Source organism: Netta rufina (genome assembly GCF_964035555.1).
Source record: "Netta rufina genome assembly, chromosome: 3".
Taxonomy (NCBI): Eukaryota; Metazoa; Chordata; class Aves; order Anseriformes; family Anatidae; genus Netta; species Netta rufina.
In genome coordinates this window covers 71265573-71286012 of record NC_140125.1, presented here as the reverse complement: position 1 = coordinate 71286012, position 20440 = coordinate 71265573, and the positions used below count along the sequence as shown (strand labels likewise).

The 20440-nt window shown below is 40.9% G+C and overlaps 1 protein-coding gene across 1 annotated transcript in view; it reads left to right on the top strand.

The window, feature by feature from the left end:
• POPDC1 (popeye domain cAMP effector 1) overlaps window positions 1–2032 on the top strand; it is a 29399-nt gene extending 27367 nt beyond the window's left edge. Inside the window, exon 8 of the mRNA XM_084284724.1 lies at window positions 1693–2032. Coding sequence (XP_084140850.1) covers window positions 1693–1817 — 125 coding nt within the window. The 3' untranslated portion in view covers window positions 1818–2032. The remainder of the gene's footprint in view (window positions 1–1692) is intronic.
• Window positions 2033–20440: the final 18408 nt, after the last annotated feature.

The window sequence follows — 20440 nt, the reverse complement described above, 5'->3', positions numbered from 1 at the left end:
TGAGTGTAATTTGTTAATGTCTTCCAACAAAGTCTGTTTTATATCTAAACCTTGGATTTTGATGATTAAAAGCAGTCATCACTCACAGAGGTTGTAAAAGCTCATGTGTGGAAAGAAGTGCTTAACATTTCCGGTGTTTAAAAATGCATGTGAGTGTCCCTTTATCACAAGTTAATTTTTTTTTGAATGCTAGAATAAAATACTAATACATCTTTAACACAAAAAGTTCTAAACAGCTAATTCCAAACCATGTTTGTGTGAATGTGACTTAAAAGTGCAGTAATGTAACACCTGCTGGTCTTGCGTGTAGCAAGTGTTTTGTTCTCTGTGTGTAAAATACGCAGCAGAATCATAGAATCATGGAATGGCCTGGGTTGGAAGGGACCTTAAAGATTATCTAGTTCCAACCCCCCTGCCATAGGCAGGGGTGCCACCCACTAGATCAGGTTTGCCAGGGCCCCATCCAGCCTGGTCTTGAACACTTCCAGGGATGGGGAATCCACAGCTTCTCTGGGCAACCTGTTCCAGTACCTCACCAGCCTCTAGCAAAAAATTTCCTCCTAATATCCAATCTCCTCAGAAAGGAGTCCTTCTTCATAAGAAGGCTTCCTTAGCAGAGCACTTACTGTGTGTCTGACAAACTTTATTTAAAGAAGTAGTAAGAATAGTCCTGAAGCAGTATGTGATGGCTACCAGTATTTTTTTTTCAAGAAAACTTTCAGGTTGTATACAGATGACCTGTCAGACAGAACCACTACCTCTTGCTCTTCTCTTCTGAAGTGGTGTTTCAGAGATTTCCCTGCTCTTTTTGGTCATCATATGCTAACTGTTTACAACCTTGTACCTTTGTGGTTAACTCTTCACAGAGAAAGAACTGTGCAGCTTCAGATATCATTTCTTTGAACGATGGGAAATAAACCTGTTAGACTAATGTTAAAGGAGTTCTATGGTGAAACGCTCAAGCTGAAAGGTTAACTAAAACAGATGTAGTTTGCAGTGGCAACTTGCACAAAAGCTCCATTTAATGTCTTGCCAGCAATGGCTTTTGTGCATGCTCTGCTCTGGCAGGCTTTACGAGTTGCTGCTTTCCTAGCAGATTGTCTTAGAGCAATGACATCTCTGTCAGTCAAACGTTGTATGGCCTTCATCTCCTAATCTGTCTTGTTCTCTTTATGATTGTTTATGGGGATATTGTATATTCTTTAAGTTTTACATTATCATGTTTTTAAGGCAGTTGGGACTATGATAACATACACACCTCAGGTTTTCCCAGTAAATGTAAGAGTTGTTTCCCAGTGAAGGCAAGTATGCAGATGTACATACCGTCTGTTCATAAGGTAACCAGTCATAGTGTCCTTTTGGAGAATAATTCGTGGGTGAGTCTAACAAATGAGAAAACAGATGTCAAGGCCACAGTAGTGTGCTTCTCATGCAGTCTCAGGATTTGCACTGAAGTTGGGGAGAGATCTGTGACTGAACTGGCTGTAGAATTTGAACCCTGAAGGTATTACTGGTGCATGTCAGGATTTCCTGATGCCTGTAGCTGAATAATAAAGAAACTTTCAGAAATAAAATCCCCTTAGGAGGGAATTAGTATTGGATCATCAGATTCTGTACTCTTTGTCACAAATGGGTATAAATAGAAGGTGTAAATTGTGAAATTAATCAAAAATTTCTTTGGAACTATGGCAGGCCCAGGCCGGACATCTCCCTACCTGAGAACTTCGGCAAAGATGAAGCCAATAGAAGAAAGCGTTGAAGATGATGTCTTTGAAGCACCATCAGCTGATAAGCTTGAAGTCCAGCGGCTGCCTTAAACAGATATGTCTTCGGAAGTGCAAGAGCTTGTACTAAGCTCCAGAGCAAGAGGAAGAAGCTTAAATGGGAAGGAGTCTGGAAGCTAAAAACATCTTCCCACAATTGAATTTACCACAGCATGTCAGTGGCTTCTAGACAGAAGTGCCATGCTTTTATTTTACTTCTAAATAAAAATAAAAACAATCTCATATGGGTTTTATTTTTGTTTTCTGGACATGAGTATTTGCTTTGTTTTTACTTTGGCTCTTGCTGTTATTAATTTAGTATACAGTGGCTGACTAGCCTGAAATTTCTAGAGACTAACTTGGTGCAGAATATCCAAAGTTTTTTTTCCATAAGATTCTTAGAAGCTTGTATTTTAGCGCTGAAAAATACTGTGGGAGATTTTAAAATTATGTTTCTAAAGCTGTGTTGTTTTTAACTCATCGTTGTGAGTCTCCTGTGAAACAATAGACATACTATTCTGCTTATATTGGTAGGTATTTGCCTCAAATTCTGGCATTTCCTAACCTGACTGCTTGACTCCAGAGTTGTAATAATGACTTCTTTTTTTCTTTTTTTCTTTTTTTTCTTTTTTTTTTTTCTTCTTTTGGCCAAATACTTAGATTTAATGTTAAATGTAATGTTTCCAACCTTAACTTTTTCTTCTTTAGGTAAGTGTATTGTAATACTGAAGTCTCAGTTGGGCAACCACTTTTTTTTTTTTTCACAGAAGAAAGTCTGTTTAAAAAAGTCTAATGAAGTCACATCAGCCCATCTGTGCCAAACATGCCGCTCTTTTACAAAGCTGTGTCGGTTCTAGTGCCTCTCCAGGAAGGGACTTCCTGGATTTGCTTTTTTAAGATGGGCAAAAATATACGCTTTTCCTTAGTCTTATCTGCAGGATGATTGATTTGTTCTGGATTAATCTTTGCACACAACAGTACATGAGGTACAGATGACGGTTGGTGCAGGAAATTCAGCTCCAACTGTCCAAATGAGCCTGCTGCAAGTAAAGGGAAGCACAGTGTCGTAGTGGGTGGCATTGGGAAGGCTTTGTCAGAGGCAGTAGCAGCCCTGCCTGTAATAAGTGGGGATGCATAAATGGTAGCTGTCATTCTGTGCTTTGCAATTTGTTGTTTAACAAGTAGTATATTTTAACTAAGCAGAATACAGATAGTATTTCATTTAGCATGTTGCACAAAAATCCACTAGATACAATAATAGAAGTTCAGTGTATATCTGCAAGCAGTCCAAGGTGTTAAGCGTCTGTTTCTGCTCTGTTTTCTGTCACTTCGTTTTAATTCTAAAATTTATCCTGGCAAGGCATCCTTGAATCATCCTGCATCTGAGTTATGTAAGCCATTTGTTCCAAAAACTCCTGCAGCATCAAAATGCATGCTTACACAACTGGAAATTTGACCTGCATTGTCAATGTTCTTGTTTCTGTGAGTTTAAATCCGGTGTTCAACATTACATCAATGTGTATTGTCGCTTGCTCAGTTCTACATTACTAAAAATGACCCACTGAGGCGAGACATGGTTACTACTTTGTGTAAATAGATGTAAAATATCTTTATAGTATAGTAAGTCAAGTGTACCATGTTTTTAGTGGCTAACTGTTAAATACTAGCAGTGAAACAAATTATACCATGACCAAACATACAATAGACAAGAAAACTGAATACAGCAGAAAGAAATATGAAGTATTCTCTATACAATAAAGTGCATAGTAAAGGAGAAATACTTGTCCTCATAACTCCAGCAGATGCTGGAGGTCTGTTTTGAGTTTTGTGATATCCCATTTCTTTTAATATAAACAATAGCAATTATAAAACAAGTCTGTGGGATGAATAATGGAGTGAGCGGGTTAGTTAGGCTGGGACCCCTGCACATCATCTGATCCAGCCTCCTGCCCGAAGCAGGATCAAATTCAACGTGGGTGGAAATGGTGGAATGAGGGAGATAAAACCATCAACAGGTGCTGTTACAGGAACCTGACTGCTTGTGAGTATCGCATGCCTAAAACACTTACGTTCCTTTGGATTACAACACAGACAGACTTCGTAAATAAAACAATTCTGCATATATTTTCAGGTTTTAATTGCAAGTAGTCAATTAAAAAGCTGTGTCAGTAACAAAATGGTGTGAGATTCATGGCTTGGTTAGGGGCATGCTTCTTTGCTCCATGCACCAGCTTCAAGCTCTGCATAAGAAGGGATGTTTTACTCCCATTCCAGATAAAATAATCCAAATGAATAGCACACACCAGTTGGAAGAAGTTGCTGCGTGATTTTTAATGATTAGGAATAATAAAAAATAAATACATAAATACGTAAATAAAATCACATAACAAGGTCATTTGACCGTGGTAAAAATATGAAAAGAACAAACAAGCAAAAACCAATTCCCATCTTTCTGGATTAAAACCAGTAGATCTACACACACAAGAAGCAAGTGCAGCATCAGTTGAAGGTCAGAAAGAGCGTGGCTCAGAAAGAGGTTGCCTCTTAGCTACAGGGAGGGCAAGAGAGAAAACAGGAACTATTTTACTTACTAGGGAGAAGATGCACGGAACCGTGTCCTTGTCCCGGTATAATTCTCTCTAAATTCTGCCAGTTTTCAAACTCCTTTAAGGAGGAAATTAAGCTACTGGAATAGACCTCATATAGCTTAATAAGCGAGTAAGCAGGAAACCCAGACTGGCTGATATAAAAAATAATCACTTCTTTTCCTCTTCTTCCCTCTGCAGCACACTCATTTCTTATGTATTGTTACAAATTCAATGCCAGGAGAGATTGCATCTCCAGAGCAGAATTTGTTTTAAGGATCAGAGAGGCTCTGCAGGAGCAGGGCTCTGCACACAGGCTGCGTGTCCCAGCCTCAGCGCCAGGAGCTGGGGGTAGGAACCAGGCCATCTCTGTGCCTACAAAGCATCACACATGCTAGTGACACTACAGCAATAACGCTGCAAATAATGGCAAATAGCGGTGTTAGACTACAGGAAGCAGTACATTTTATACGTAAAAATATATGGCTGGATATTTTAAAATTCCCGGTGAAGGGGTAAAATGAATAGCAAATGCTTGCTTGATGTACACAACTTGCGAAGTCTATTTACCTTTCTTCCTGTTGTTTCAAATGGAGATGTTTCCGAGGCAACAGAGAGGTTAAAGTAGGCTATAGCCTGCTTTTCTGTATTTAATGAGGCACCCCTTTCCATTGCTGCTGCAGAAGGTAAGTAAATGCATCCTGTAATAATTCAGATTTAAAGGTGTGTTTGTGTGCATGGGCAGAGGACAGGCTGTAAACCCATTGCAGGCTCATTCCGAGGTGTGGCTGGTAAATCAAACATAAAACAACATGTACTTTTAAATCATAACATCATGTCGGGTTGGTCAGAACTTTCACTGTGCAGCAGATGTGAATTATATGGGCGAATAGTTCATTTTACTAACCAGAATGCCTGTGGGGAAAGAAAGGAGAAAAAAAAAAAAAAAAAAAAAAAAAAAAAAAAAAAAAAAAGTAAAGTACTTCATCACAATGTATTTTTATATTTTTTTGAGAATTCTTGGATTTTGGTGCTTGTAGTAAAACGTACATTAAACGTGGTGTTCCTCAGGGGCAAGAAGTGTTCATCAGCTGTATCAATAGCCATCTTAAGGAACCATTTCAGAGCCCATCCTGCTCTCACCAGTCAAGTGCTGTGTGTCTTGTGCTGAAATTGTGTGGCATGAACTTCATGAGGAGTTAACTCAGCAGCTCCTCAGCTGTGACTCCTACACGTAAGAGCATGCATACTCCTACCCCAGCAAATACATCTGCATTGAAGGAGTTCTCTAAAGATTGGAAAAGATACCTTGGGCATTTTAGGGCGGATTCAGAAAGTAGACGGGCAGGTGGAAGCGTGCTCCAGCTGGAGACCCCAAAGTGCCTGGTGAGCAGTAATGAAGGGTGCTACGTGCTGCCCACATTGCATTGCTGCAGCTTGGGAAACAGCCCCCAGGGTCTAGTCCATGGCTGGTGCTTGCAGGAAATAGTACGCTTATAACTGATCAAAATGATTAGTGATCAAAAGTGTTTCAACAATATCTAAGTAGTTCAGATAACCCTGTTCTTCGTTTGTTTTATGGTAGAGTTTATATATATATATATTTATTTATTTATAAATATATTTAATCTTTAAAAATCAAGTGATGAACTGGTATGCAAGTACTAAATACCTTATTTTCTTTCCTATAGTATTTCCATTTAAGAAATAAGCACAAATCAGTTATATTCTCCTTGTGGAAAATGGGCTAGTTCATTTGATAGATGCATTATAAAGCAAAAATATTACAAAATAGGCACTTCAGTAAATACATTGAAGAGTGGGAATGCTGACGCATTGGCAAGGGCTCAGCTCTTCAGTAAATTTCTAGCACCTAGGTAGAGCCTATTGCAAAGGTAAAGTCTCATATCTTCATATGTGGAAGGCAGCAATTTCATAAGCAGCATTGGGCTTGATGTAGATTAGATTGGGCTTGGTACAGATAGATTGGTGAATCATTTTGATGGAGTTTTGGGAAGTGAAATCATCGTGACACGTTTTAATGTTGTTACTGGAATAACAGCAACAGTTACTTTAATTATTGTTTCAGAAATGTGGTCATAGGAAGTACCTCTGAATAAAATGTTTTTCTGTCTCTTGTGCAATGCTGGTCACAGCTGCTTCTGATTAAAGGGGAATGGGTTCTCAGTACTTATGGGATTAATAAAAGAAGACAAACCATCTTAATTAATTAGTCCTGACATTTAAGCTTCCTGAGAGCATGATGATGATAATAAGAGGGTCATTAGAGATTACAGAGAGGCAATACCAAAGCAAAAGTTGCAGGATTGTTCAGTATTGACTGGAAACCTATCTGTACACTTCTAAAGAGGATAGCACTGCAGACTGACTGCCTCAACAAGGTGGCAAAAGCTGATGGGCTCTTGTTTAACAGAACAGATTACTTCAGCTGATAAAGTCATTTAGAATAAAGCATTTTCAGCAAGCTGAAGAGTTAGCTGAATTTTAAGTTCACAAGAACACTTATTTAGCACTTAATGAATATAAAATATGTGTGTTACAAATCTAAGTCACAGCCGTGGCATGGGTATGTGTTTGCTAAATAACTCTGGAAGCCTGAGAACACCTGTTTTCTTTTCAGAAACCTCTTTCAGGCCCACAAGCCATAACCTGAGTAAAAATTAGGGCTTTGCACAGGGATGGACGTAAGCTGGGCTGCAGTCTCCAGCCACCTACTTCAGCTATCAGATGCCGCAAATGAACACTGCTCAGCCCTTGCAATTTACCGTACTCGCGTTCCTCCTTAACTTTCTCCTTGGGGATTAATATCTGTTATGGCCACATCCTGGTTTCCTGTGCAAAGTGCTTTTGGGATAACAATTCCCCATCATCCTTTGTAGCAAAAGCAGATCAAAAGCAATGCCTCTCGAAATGCATCCACTTGTATGCTATTGCATCAATACTGTTTTGTTCACTGGTACTCAGTGTTTTATTCTGTTCCAGAAAACTGAGGAGTTTAATAATGGTATAGACATGGCCTGCCAAAAATGCTGTGAAGTGTTATGAATCTTTTACACTCCTAAATGCGGAAGAAAGCATGCTCTCCTTCAGTTTCTTAGAAATAATTTTCCTAATGACACCACCCTCTGCAATTTGTGCTTTTTCTTATTGTTCAGCATACGTGGACTTCCCTCCATATGAGGTGAAACTCACAAGCAGAAGGCAAAATGATTTACGATGAAGGGAAGAAGCAAAAATGATAGTATGTTAAATGCTCTAACAGAATGAAAATACATTTCTGTTCTTATTCCATTCATGTGGAGGTGACTTATGGTGACAGATGTGTCTAGATAGAAATAAAATAAAACCCAGGCAGCTATCTGATTGCATTTGTCCAGACTGGGAAGGTTCATAAACTACAGGAGCCCAGGTAAATGGGAAAAGGCTGAGAAACAGTTATAATATGTGTTGCTAAACACAAACTAAACCTTTTTTTTTTTAAAAAAAAAAAAAAAAAAGGATGACCTCCAGTTATTCCACACTGGGGTATTCAGGAAAGCTGCAGGTGATGCTGCTCTTCATCTAGGCTGCTGGTTTGGACCTAGAAAGGACATGTATCACACCTGTTCCTCACTAAGTGGGACACAACTGTGGCATTGTCCTGATATCTAAAGGCTTTGCGATGAGCGTGGGGGCATAATGCATGCAGTCACTTCCAAGGGAGTGAGGTGGAAACTTGCTCCTTCCTTCTGCTCAGAGGCAGGGCTCTGAAGAGCTCTTGTTAGGCATTAGTGAAATGTCTTAAAAACACAGCATTATCACTCTGTTCATATTTTCCCATCACACCTCCACCACCGTTTCCCTTTCCTGGAGCACACAACCATTGGCCTGTGCCAAAGCACAGCTGGGAGCAAGCCGAGAGTTAGGTGGGGAAAACAGGTTTTTGTTCTTTTTTTTTTTTTTCCCTTCAGCACAGGGACTGCACTAGTACCAGCAGCAACAGGCAAGCCCAGGTGGAGATGGGTCACTCATTTGGCTGGGTGTGAGAAGAGTGAATGGAGACAGCAAAAGCAGGTCAATGTGTGGGTGTGTCTTCTCAGAGTTAAGTTGGGTCATCTCCTGTGGCTTCCCTGTATGCTTGGGGAAACCCTCTGAAGTTGTGTGTGCGTGTACTTAAACCGTGGCTACTGCTGTGATGCCTGTCTGTGTGCTCTTATCTGCAGGTTGTGGAAATGCAGGTGAGCCCAAGTGCAGCATAAAGGGTCTGTGTATCTCCTTGAGGTTTATATATTCATGTAGTCCTGTCCTTAGAAATAAGGCTGGAAATTTTCAGGTTGGAAATGAGGAGACATTTCTCAGAAAGAGCAGTCAGGCACTGGGACGGGTTGCTCAGGGAGGTGGTGGAGTCGCTGTCCCTGGGGGTGTTCAAGGAAAGTTTGGACCTGGTGCTTAGGGGTGTGGTTTAGTGAGTAACATTGGTGGTGGGGAGATAGTTGTATCAAATGATCTTGGAGGTCTTTCTAGCCTTAATGATTCAGTGATTCTGTAAGGCCAGAATTACTCCTATGTGCTAGCTGGTGTTTCATTTTTGCAAGTGTGAGGATGAATTGCAATGATTCAGTTTTGTCTGTAATGAAAAGCTCTGTTATGAGGACTGTAAAATTGAATTCCTCTTCTGGAAACCCTCTGAAGCTCATACATATGTTTTTGGGGTGCCTGGCTCGCTGTCTCTTTCCTGCTCCCTTCCCTTCCTCCTTCTTTCAGCAAAATCTGGCAGTAGGGAGAGTTATCGAAGGAAACTTTATGCTTATTTGTGGATTTTGATATATTCATTTGTAGCCTATATAATTAGCAACAGCAACTCTGATCAGAGTCCCTGGAAAAACTCACGTGGACATCAGCTAGCAATATATTTGAAAGCCATCCATCTAATAAATTACTGCTTCTGATGACTTAGAGTGTGTTGAACATAAAACCTTTTTCTTTTCATGCAGAGGGTGTGTTGTAAAATGCCCTACAGAATGTGGAAGAAATACATATAATTGCCTAAATGTCAAAGGGAAAAATCATGTCACTCAATTGGAGAAAAAAAAAAAGTTTTTTAAGGAGTTATTCCCCTATTGTTTGCCTTCAGTATCCTTCAATTACAATAAATCTGGTACTATGAGCTCTTTTTGAGGAGGGCAGGGGAAGTAAAAGACCAAGAAAAGATATTTTTAATGTGTGTTTCATGGTGCAATTAGGACTTTCTCAAGACTCCGTAGCCAATATCTGCTACTTCAGCTGCCTTCTAGAAATAGGAGGTCTGAGTCTTTGTGGGTGAGAAGCAAACAGACAAAGAGCCCTAAGAAACTTCTTAGAGCATCATAGTATGTAAGCAAACCTTGTTATAATAAGGTTTGCTTGGCTTTAATTTTGCTTTTGTCTTAGCAGGATGAGAACCCTGTTTTGCCATCTTGTTTTTCACATTTTTTCCTCACAGAACAGACATACTTAGTTAATTTCCTAGAGGATCTATGGATATGTGGTTGGTGTTTTGGTTGTATTTTTTCTATCTGTATTTCTGTCCATCTAAATAGGTCACTCTGAGCTAATTACAGTTTGTCTGTAAATTGCTAACGATATATAAATTTCAGATCAGTTTATTTTTTTGCATTGACTATCTTAATGTGTGGACACTACTAGATTTTAGTTTTTATCTCCACTCATCATAAACATCTCTAAAGATGTACTACTTTGCAAATGTTACCTTGAAGATGGAAGCAGTGAGAGGACTGAATTAGTAACTCTGCCACATGTACCTTGTCAGTCTCAGGAAGGTGGAGCTGGAGGCAGCATCTCATGTTAGGGATTGTGTTCAAGTCTGTCCCTAAACTGCTTCCAGACTACACTCATCCAGCACAAATGCATTTCTTCCAGTGCAGTCTGATGGCACAACTAAGGCTGAGCTCTATTTGACAGAAACTAGCTGTGTATGCAGGCTCCCTGAAATCTGTGCTGCTTTGCTCAGCAGAGGAGGAATCTAAAAACTTCTCACGTCAAAAGATGGAAATGCAGATAAACAGCAGCCTCTGCTGGGGATGAAACTTGCGTGCTTTTTGCAGATGCTGTCAGTATGACTGGGGACACCACAAACACCAGCTAATTAGAAAGACATTGATTTGGGGAAAGCTGTGGAAGCGCATGCAGCCTTCAGGCTTGGTGATGAGCTAGATGAACTCAGAGTGTGCCTCACAGAGCCCAAAGGAAGTGATGGAGGGATCATTTATTCAGGTTTGGGTAAGTATCAAGTGTAGTTACGACCACGGACTTTTGTGGGAAGAGGAGGAACTACAAAAACAAGCAGAATTACACTGATGTTGGTAGATCTGTAGCTATCCCAGTGATAACTTCACCACATGGCTGTTCCCATCAAAGATGGACAAAGCTACAAGTGTACCATGGGTGACAACACTGCTTACATCTCACATCTCTCTTCCTGATTCCTGTCTTCCTCTTAGAGATGCCTTCTCCATCTCTGAGTTAAATGCAATACAGTGCACGGAAGAAAGACACAGGAAAATCAATTGTGCAGTCAGCAACTTAATCACGTCCTGGAGGGAATGATCACTGAGCTATTTGTGTCATGGAGCAGTTGGTCTGAGCACTGCTCTCATCCAACATCGCATCCACCACAGTGCATGGTGCATTTAGAAGCAGTGAAAAGTGCTGACTGCTGAAAGTAATGGAAATCCCCAGCAGAGCCGAGCTGAAAAAGAAGATGATGCATGTAAACAGTACAGGAAATATTTTAACAGCTTGTGAAGTGTGGGGAGAAGTGATTTCTCTTTTCCAGAGATTTTCCAGAGAGGGAAATGTTTCTGGAGAATTTCCACTGTCATTTGGCACTCTCCAGCTCTAAGCTAAATGTCAGTTTTGAAAATCAAGCCCTCTACCTGCTTTCTTACACTCTGTTTTCTTTACCAGCTCTGTAGACCAAATATTGTGTACGTTAACACACTGATATTCAAGCCCAGCTCTGGGTTGTGCTGTGGAGAGAAAAAGATGACATCAGCTGAGCTGTTACTAAAGGCACTTCGGTATCTGCAGCATAGCTTTTGGGGAATGCCCTGTTCATATGAGGACTGATGGGTGGGAGTCCTGGGCTTGCATGCAGCTAACCTGTGCAAAACTGCTGCAGAAAGAAGCAGCTTCTAGTGGCCCCTTTTTTCTTTGGCTTTGGATTTGGTGCTAGTCTTTGGACTGTTCGCTAGTCCCTTTGAGTCAGCCTTCTTTGTAATAGGAGGCTGCTGAAAGAGAGGCAAACACATTTGCTTCTTTTAGCCCATCCTTATAGCTGGCATCCTTCTTGCATTTATTACTCGCACCAGAAGCTGTCACCTTCTGGTGTAATACCTTCAGCTAGAAAGCTACTCCAGCTGGCTCCTTGGCAGCGATGCCAGAATAGCAAATTCCCTCAAATGTTTGCTTATACGACGTTTCGGGGCATACACTCTCAAACAAACTTCTTTCAGCAACAGTTGCCTGTTGTCGATACATATTCAGCAGCTGCTCCAGCACAGTTTTTATATTTTTCTTCCAGTGCTGCCAAGTGATCTTTAGGTGCACTGTGGCCTCTGTAAATACACTGTGCTCTGCTTGGCACTGCTGAAATCCACCCCACAAACCGTGTGCTCTCTCCCAACCCTGCAGTCATCCCTTTTAGCTTCATGCCACCTGCAATTTTTGCATTTCCCTCAGAGAGAAAGCTGGTTGTGTTGGCATACAGGTAAACTGTGGAAGTGAAAGCCAAAGGCTCACTCTGCAGGGACATGAGCCATGGGTCTGCTGTGCCCCAGGGACTGTGGGTCCGAAAACAGTGGTTGTGCCCTTCTGGCACAGTGATGCTGTGTCATCAGGGTAGCTGGAAAAGCTCCTCAAACCCTTCTCCTCCTTGCAGATCTCTCCCTTGGGGAATCTGGGCTTTTCTTGTTTCAGCTGTCAACAAGAACAGCAGCAGAGATCTTGGTGCATCAGGCGCCAGCTCCTTCTGTCTGGCAAGAGGAGAGCCAAGTGTATTAAGGAGATGGGCACTGGCAAGTTATCCGTCAGACAAAAACTGACTTTGGCCCCTGGGAATCATAAGACCAGCTCACAGGCTGGGGAGGGGTGGTTAAAAATAATTGCAAAACAACAGCCTACCTATATATAACCCCTATGATCCTGCTTCTACTTGAGCTAAAAATCATGAGATTTTCACATTTTTCATAGTTTTGCTTCTTTTTAGGGAGCATTCCTTGTGTAAGCAACACGTGCCCCTTCAGGCTGTTCTCCTGCACTACATGATGCTTGTAGCAGTGACCCTGTGGTGTTGTGTCTTCAGGTAGCTTCTGAATGGGCTGCCTGATGCACGTGGGCATTCTTTGCTCAGGGGATCCTGCTGTTGGGCGGCACACCTCCAAAATGAGCATCCCCGCACAGGGAGATAAACATCATGTAAAATAAATTCAGCAGAGTGTCAGAAAATGCTGGCTGAGGTATGTGCGTGCCAGGGGTTGGACTGTGTGGCATCCTAGGTCTCCAGAAGGGCATCGGCAGCTGCTAGAGCTGATGCTTGGAGGCTGTGCAGGTGGAGGGGCAGGGGTGAGCATTGCCTGGAAATGGCAACAAGCAGCTGGAACGTTGGTGTTAATTATGCTTTAAATTAAAAACAATTGAAGATATAGAGGAGGCAGATGAGTGGATCTGAAAATTCACGTGGCAGAGGCCTTGCTACGCAATCTGGAGGAATGAGGCAATGCACAGTAATTCAGGGGTACATTAGATGTCCTCCAGGGACCCTAGACAATGCAGGCGGTGTCCTGAGGATGAAATGTAGGAGAACATCTCGGGGCCTCTGGGCTCCTGGCAGCACAACTCTGTGAGCCTGATTATTTTTTTTTTGGAAAGGCTGGGTGCTTTGTGGAGGCTGCTGAAGTTGCAATGAAGAGCTTTCCAGCCCTTTTAGGGACACGGAGGGAGGCTTGCCATCCACGCTGACCTGTGACCCAGCTGCCAGGGCCTTGCTGCGAGCTGGTGAATGGAGACAGGGGTGGGACAGGGTTGTTACGGTGGGAGAACAAAGACAGACCTCTTTCTTCCTTTCATCTCAAGCAGAGGAGCTAATTTAGGGAACCCTTCCGACAAAAACTCACGGTGATCCAAATCCTTCCCACATTGACTCAATGGGGGCAAAACCAAGCTTAGGGCAACAGAGCATGCCCAACCTGTATAGAGCAGCTTGGGTGCAGGCTTTGGAGGTGCTGGATGAGGAGGGTGCTGATGGCAGGACTCATGTCCTGCTGGCACCTCTCTGCGGGCAGAGAAAACCAGCTGGAGGAGGCTCCCAGCCTTCTCTGTCCTCCCACCGGGCCTTCTCATATCCCATCACTTCACTTTTCTAGCTGGCTCTTCGTGGTGGTGGTGGTGTGCCAGAAAATGGGTGATTTTGTTTTTGTTTTGAACCAGCCCAGTGTGCCCTCGTGTGACTCACAGGGTTGCTTCTGGTAACCACTTGTGGCTGTTAGCTGAATAAAATGTACCTCAGGTTATGCAGGGGCTCAGGGTCTGTGCTGAGCAGTGTATTTCCATCCGTTCCCTTCACTGTAGCTGTTGTGCCCCCCATCTACCTGCTCACCTGTTCCCCGTGTAAAAAGAGGCAGGTAGGCTTTTTTCTGTGCATTAGATTTAGGATTTAAATGAAGTGCAGCAAGCCACTCTCTTTAAACACACCTATACTGACTAACTGTAAGGCTCACAGTATCCAAACTCCAATATTTTGTTTTCTAGGGTATCTCAAGAACACAGCAAAGAGGGATAAGATGGCAGGTTAGCTGGCATTATTGAACTGCTAGCATCAAGAGTGGGTGCAGCTTCTGAAATCCTGGTTCTGGAGACAGCTGGAAATCAGTCCTGATGCCTGCTCCTTGGGAAGCACCCTCAGTACCTCTGATTTGAGGAATTTTTGGTGCCTGTAGGAAAAAAAATGTCTGTTTAAGCATCAGAGAGAGGTCAGACTGCTGCCCTTCCCAGCCCCTGAAGCTTACCAGCTGCCTGGGTGCCCACCTTTATCTGCATACATCCACCTTTAAACATACATCAGAGGTGCAAAGTAACACCCAGCCACACAGTGTCCTGGGGAACAGCTGCAGTGTGTGCTTGAAGGTAGGTGTGACACAAAAAGCTTTCAAGCACCCAAGGAAGTGGTTGGAAGTGGTACAGGGAAGTGGAGAAGGAAATTGCATGTGGGGGAGAGAATGGAACTAGACACTTGTTCCTGTAGTTCTTCTGCTTTAATTTTTCTCTGCTGTAACACAGAAACAGATCCTAGGGCTTGGGAACTGCTGGGGTGGCTCTACTTACTGACAGAGGATCTCTGTAGCAGGAGCCTCCGCTCCTCTCCGCACAGCATTTTGTGAGGCAACTACATTTTTGGAAACTATCAATCAGGCTTGAAACTCCCCAGAAGTTTTGGTTCAGCAGGCTTGACTGTGACTTTTTGTCACGGCTGTCAGCATAGGTCAAGGAGACACAAAAATGTGGGCTGGACTGAAGGGAACTTGCTGTGTTTGAAGCCTCTGCCCTTGCTGTGCTACCTTGGGGAAGAAAAAGCATTTCTGCTTTGTTTCACGGGCAGTTTCCAAAACTACTCCCAAATTCAACTTATTTTCCTACCCTGGTAACTGTTGGGCAGTATTTCTCAGTGTCCAGTTAGTTTAATTGCCTCAAGTATTCTGGATGCTCCAACTAAGGTTTCTTTTATTCTGCTCCTTAAACTAGACAACCTAGGACATGACAATCTAGCACATTTCTGAAAAAGAAATGAACTAATTTTCTAGAATATCGAAGACTGGTAGTGTGTCAGTGCAATCACCCACCATGTAAATTTGTGTAGTAAGTCTGGAATGACTGAAAAATGTGAATTCAGCATAATACTGCCAGTACAGATATACTTTGTAGTGACCAAGATGAGTCCATCAATTCTTTTCCAGCAACCAGCCACCTTTAGATGGTCTTGAAGAAGTCAAAGGAAAGAAATTGCAGTCCATGTTGATCAGCCCTGTGCCTTGGTGGGGATTGTTCTGTTGGTTCATAGCTTCACTACTAAAAATGTCCAGGTTTATGGACCAGGCTCTTTGCTTTTGTCCTCCATGGCTAGTAGGACTGTATTCAGTTTGGCCAGGTACTGCTTTGGGTAACCCAGCATTTTAACCATATTTTGGTTGTTTTTAAAGCCAGGGCTGAGGAGGAGAGTAGAAAGCTTCTGAAAATGATGATAAGGGTGAGGCAACACCACTTTTTTTTTTTTTTTTTTTTTTTAATATATATATAAGATATTGGGTCTTTTTTGTCCTCTATAAAAAAAAAAATAAAAAAAAAATATAAAACAGTATTTGCATTTTCTTAGTAGTGCAGGCTTTCTACCCTGGTGGGAAAAGACAGCTAGCTGGAAGCTGAAGCCAGAGGAAATGGAAATTAGACACTACTTGCTAACAGTGAGGTGATTAAAACAGGCTGTCAGAGCAGAGCATTTCTTTTTTCTCAAGAGTGTTCAGGCCTGATCTGAAGCCCAACCGGTAAATATGCTTAAAACCGCCAAGCAAGCAAGGCAGCAGTTGAAGCTGAGTGCTAAAATTCAATACAACAGTAACTGCCCTGAACTTAATGTCTGACATGCAGCAGGTCAAACTGCACAGACTACTGATACTTCCTGGCCTTGAATTTTTGATTACTTAGTTGAAAAAATAAAAGGGGTTGTAAGCGCCTAAAGCTGGATATCTAAGCTCAGTCCTTGTTACTGTTTTCACCTTGTCCACCTTTTTTTGGTTGGTACAATGGCAGTAACGACACCAGTTCATCTGGTTTATGAACCTTTTGGCTGCTCCAGCCCCAAATATCTAGGCTAAGAGCTGTACAGCACAAATAATACCTGGGGCTAAATATTGTACAGCCAGAAAGCAAAAATTGACCAGCTGCATATTAACAGAGCATCAGCAGCTGTGTGCAGGCTCAGTGGCAGCCATTCTGCAGTCATGCAATTGGCAGCGTTTGCAGAAACAAGTGCAGAGCAACCTGCTGGTGTCCTGGAGGTCAGCAGCATCGTGGCAGCAGATTGTAGCTTCAGAGTCGCATCTTGCCCTTTCCAGAAAAAGTAATGTGAATAACAGGCTACAAGTTGAGGTGGATGAGGAGGAACAAGTTCATAACTCATTCTTACTGAGGCCACACATTAGAGAGAAAAAGAAAATGCAAATGAGGTTTTATGCAACTGGAAGAGTAGAGAATGCTAGAATGAGATGGTAACCCTTCACACAGATGTTTATACAAATAGAAAAAAAAATGCATTGTATTTAGCAGAGATTGATCAATTTTGCTATTAATCACCTGTATAGAGAGACTTGTATTGAAACACAATGGCCATGTAGGTAGCATATTCAAGCCTCCAAGTCTTTTAATAGAGATTGATGAGCTAATGCTATTGAATCCACTAATACACTTTATGTAATTTTGAGATGGAGTTTCCAGTTAATGGTAGACAACAGCACTTTCCTTTCTAAAAAATGAAACAACTCTGCAAATCATTTCAAATTAGCATGCAATATATATATGCAAGCTTACAGATTATGGAAGAATAAATAAAGATAGAATGAAACTTAAATATTGGATGCTTTCCATCCCAGAGACTAGCCCAAATGCCTGATAACTTTAATGACTAGTGTATTCTCACAGAGATTAAGTACCAAAAGCTGTAATCTTGCAGTTTAATTTCAATAGCTGAATGTGGTTTGGGGTGCAATTTCTGCAGCATTGCTAGTACAATCCAGGTATGCACTAACCTTTTATTTTCCCCTCCATCCAACAACAATTTATATAACAATTTATCTTTCCTGAAGATAATGTCTTAAAACTAAGTGAACATTGACTGCACAGTGCTTTTTTTTTTAATCATGCAAATAAAGAAACTCTCAGAGGCCTGTTGTAAATGCCAATGTTATGTTTTATTTTTAATCAAGTAATTCTTTTAAACCTCACAATATCCATGACTGACAGGAAAAAAAAAGACATTAGGCATGAAATGAGAATATAAAATACATGATATGTAGAAAGGCAATCAGTGCTTTAGTCCCTCAAGACAGTAAACAGGTGAAATGACCTTCAAAACTTCAACTCACTGTCTTTTTTTAAAACATAAAATTCAAGTGATTTTTCTTTAATTTCACCTTGTAAACAACATACAAGTCAAAATGGACAATGAGGTAATCTATACTACAGAAGATAATTTAAAAACACTAGATAAGACACAGTATTAAAGACATATAGAAATCAGTGTTCACTTTGGTCTCTAGTATGGTTATTGTTATTATTACCACAAGCAACACATACTAGTTTAAGCCAGTCTGGTGATGTTTGTCAGCCAGTTGTTGCTTAACTTAGTAATCCAAGAGGTAGTCAAAACCATTATCCTTTGTAAAGCTGGTTGCTCTTACATTTGGTTCAACGACAATGGTAGCAAATACCTTGGTACTTTTCAACATTCTTATAAAAACACTACCAAAGCTGCTAATTTACAGCTCTGTTTTAGCATAAAAAAGACGTGTGTGTTCATAGATCAACCTCTTGTTATTACTCAAGGGTTGTAACAGGGGTAACACACAACCAACGTATCTTAAAGAAGAGGCTGTTGATATACTCAGCAAAATTAGATTGATGCATTTAACAAGGCTCTGCTTGTTTCTAAAACAATACTCAAATCTCATTAAGACTTCTAGAAAATTAAAATCAGTGCATCTGCACATGTACACATCTTCCCAATTACTTTTATATCTAGCACAGGGGAATACATATATATTTTTTTTATGATAAACATTTCTTACAGATAAATTAATTAAATTAAATTTAAGACTCAATGAGATTTCCCATGTTCTTTTATAATTCTTCTTACAAAGAATGTTACAAGATCTATAAACACTTTTTATGGGGCTCTATTCACAAAACTATGTATGACTAAGCAGGAACTTCAGGATAACACTGGCGCAGAATAAAACTGGGCTGGAAAAGGTGGCCTACAAAGGGAAAAGGTAGGAGTCAAGTATGTTGTTTGGCACTCCCTGAAAGCTAGCTAAAAGCAAAATACTGCAGATGGTATTATAATGCCAGACTTACAATTAGCTACAGCAAAAAAAGTTATTTGGCTCTTCTTCCAAATATCAATCTTCCCCATGGCTCACTTTTTGTAGTGTGGAAATAAATACCATTAACTCTCCTTGGGGGAGAATATAAATATCTCACAATGTCCCTTATGATTAAATCAAATTGAGTTTTTTGGAGTGAGGAGTTGGGAGGGAGAGCTCTCTTGTTACAGGTTTAAGCCTATCTCCAGTACTGCTTGGAGAAAAACACATCCCTCTGAGCCGATACTTGAATTACCTCTGCTCAAGCGAGTTGTATTGGGAGGCATTCTGGCAAGGACAGGCTGGTGAATAAGGGAAATCAAGGCTGAGCCAATGCTGTAGCATAAGAAGGAAGAATCCCGAACTCAAGTCTGCATCTCCTCCTTTAAAGTGTTCTTTGCTTATTTGGAGCAGCCTATTGAAGGAGTATCATTAGATTTTTTTATTTTTTTTTCTACTGCAGCTCAGTGCTAAGTAGTTACCTGCCACAGCTTGCGCTGCTGTGTTTAACTTAGGCATGTATATTTTTTGTCTGTTTCGGAGATGTACTTATTTTTGTGAACAGTGCCCATAATCCTTTAGACAGAAACATAAAAAACTTCTAAAGAAATGTTTGGAAACTTCTCATAATTTCAGATGGATGCTTCATCTTAAACAAGTATTTGCCATAACCTATGCAGTGGTGAATTATCAGTTACATATTCAGTACAGATAAATAGCATGTACCATAGATCAACAGCCACCTTTAAGGCCAGAGCAGCACAAAGGTGTGTTTATGCAGTAAATATGAGGTAGCCTTTTGCTGTAAACAGAATAATAATTTTATTGTCACCTATGTAAACAAAGTGGGCTTGATGCTTTTGTGTTTTTTTTGTGTTTTTTTTTTTTTTTTTTTCTCTTTCCCCTCCACCCCCCATCCCTCCCCTTCTAGAAAAGCTAAGCACCAGTAACTCCAACTGGAAGTCAATGGGAGCTGCGGTTGCCCAGCATCTCTGAAAACTCAGACCCTGTGAATGTAAAGACACGTATGCTCACATAAGCAACCAGTACAGAATACCACTTTTTCATTTCACAGGAACTTATAATACAAAACGCTGAAATCTGATTATCACAAATGTAGGTCTATGTCAACTCAGAGGTAGTTACTAATATCAGTACATAATACTTATATAGAGATAAAAAGGGCTAAGTCTATTTGGTTTGTTCTGAGTAAGCAGGTCGGTAGACTATTCTGTAAAGTAAAAACAACATCACATGGTATATTCCCTGAGCAAAGTTCTTTGTCCTGAGTATGTTATGTAATAGTGATAACATTCTAATATATAAAAATAAAACCTTAAGCTTTCAACAATAAGATAGGGTTTGGTATGTGCTCTTTGCAGTTCAGTCTGACTTTGGTGCACACTGATTTCAAACAGCACCAATAAAAATCTGCACGTTGAAAATATTTTCTCATCTCAGCTCTGAACTTCTTACATATAAACAGGGAATGACCAGTTTTCAAATCCGCAATTGCCTATTTCTATAAGGAACTTTGGTTTAAATTTTTCAAAGTGACCTAAGTTTTGCATCTTTGCTGTTTAACCTGGTTTTTACACCGGCTAGAAGGTTAAGCAATGCCACTTTGATTTGTCTACATAATTTAAATAAGTTTACTATCCTTACGTAAGGCAAGGAAGTTCTTCTCTATAGATATATCACATTCAATATCGTCAAAGGTAAGCTTTGCATTAGCATACTGAGAACTTCAGTATAAACCATCGAGATTCTCGCAAACACTGGCAAGGAATTCACACAAAATAATGCTCTGGAAAATTGTGCCCTTCGCTGAGGCTTTTGATTATAACCTGTTTACTGAAGCAGCAGCAGCAGCAACAGTAAAAGTCTCAACCGGGAGGACGAG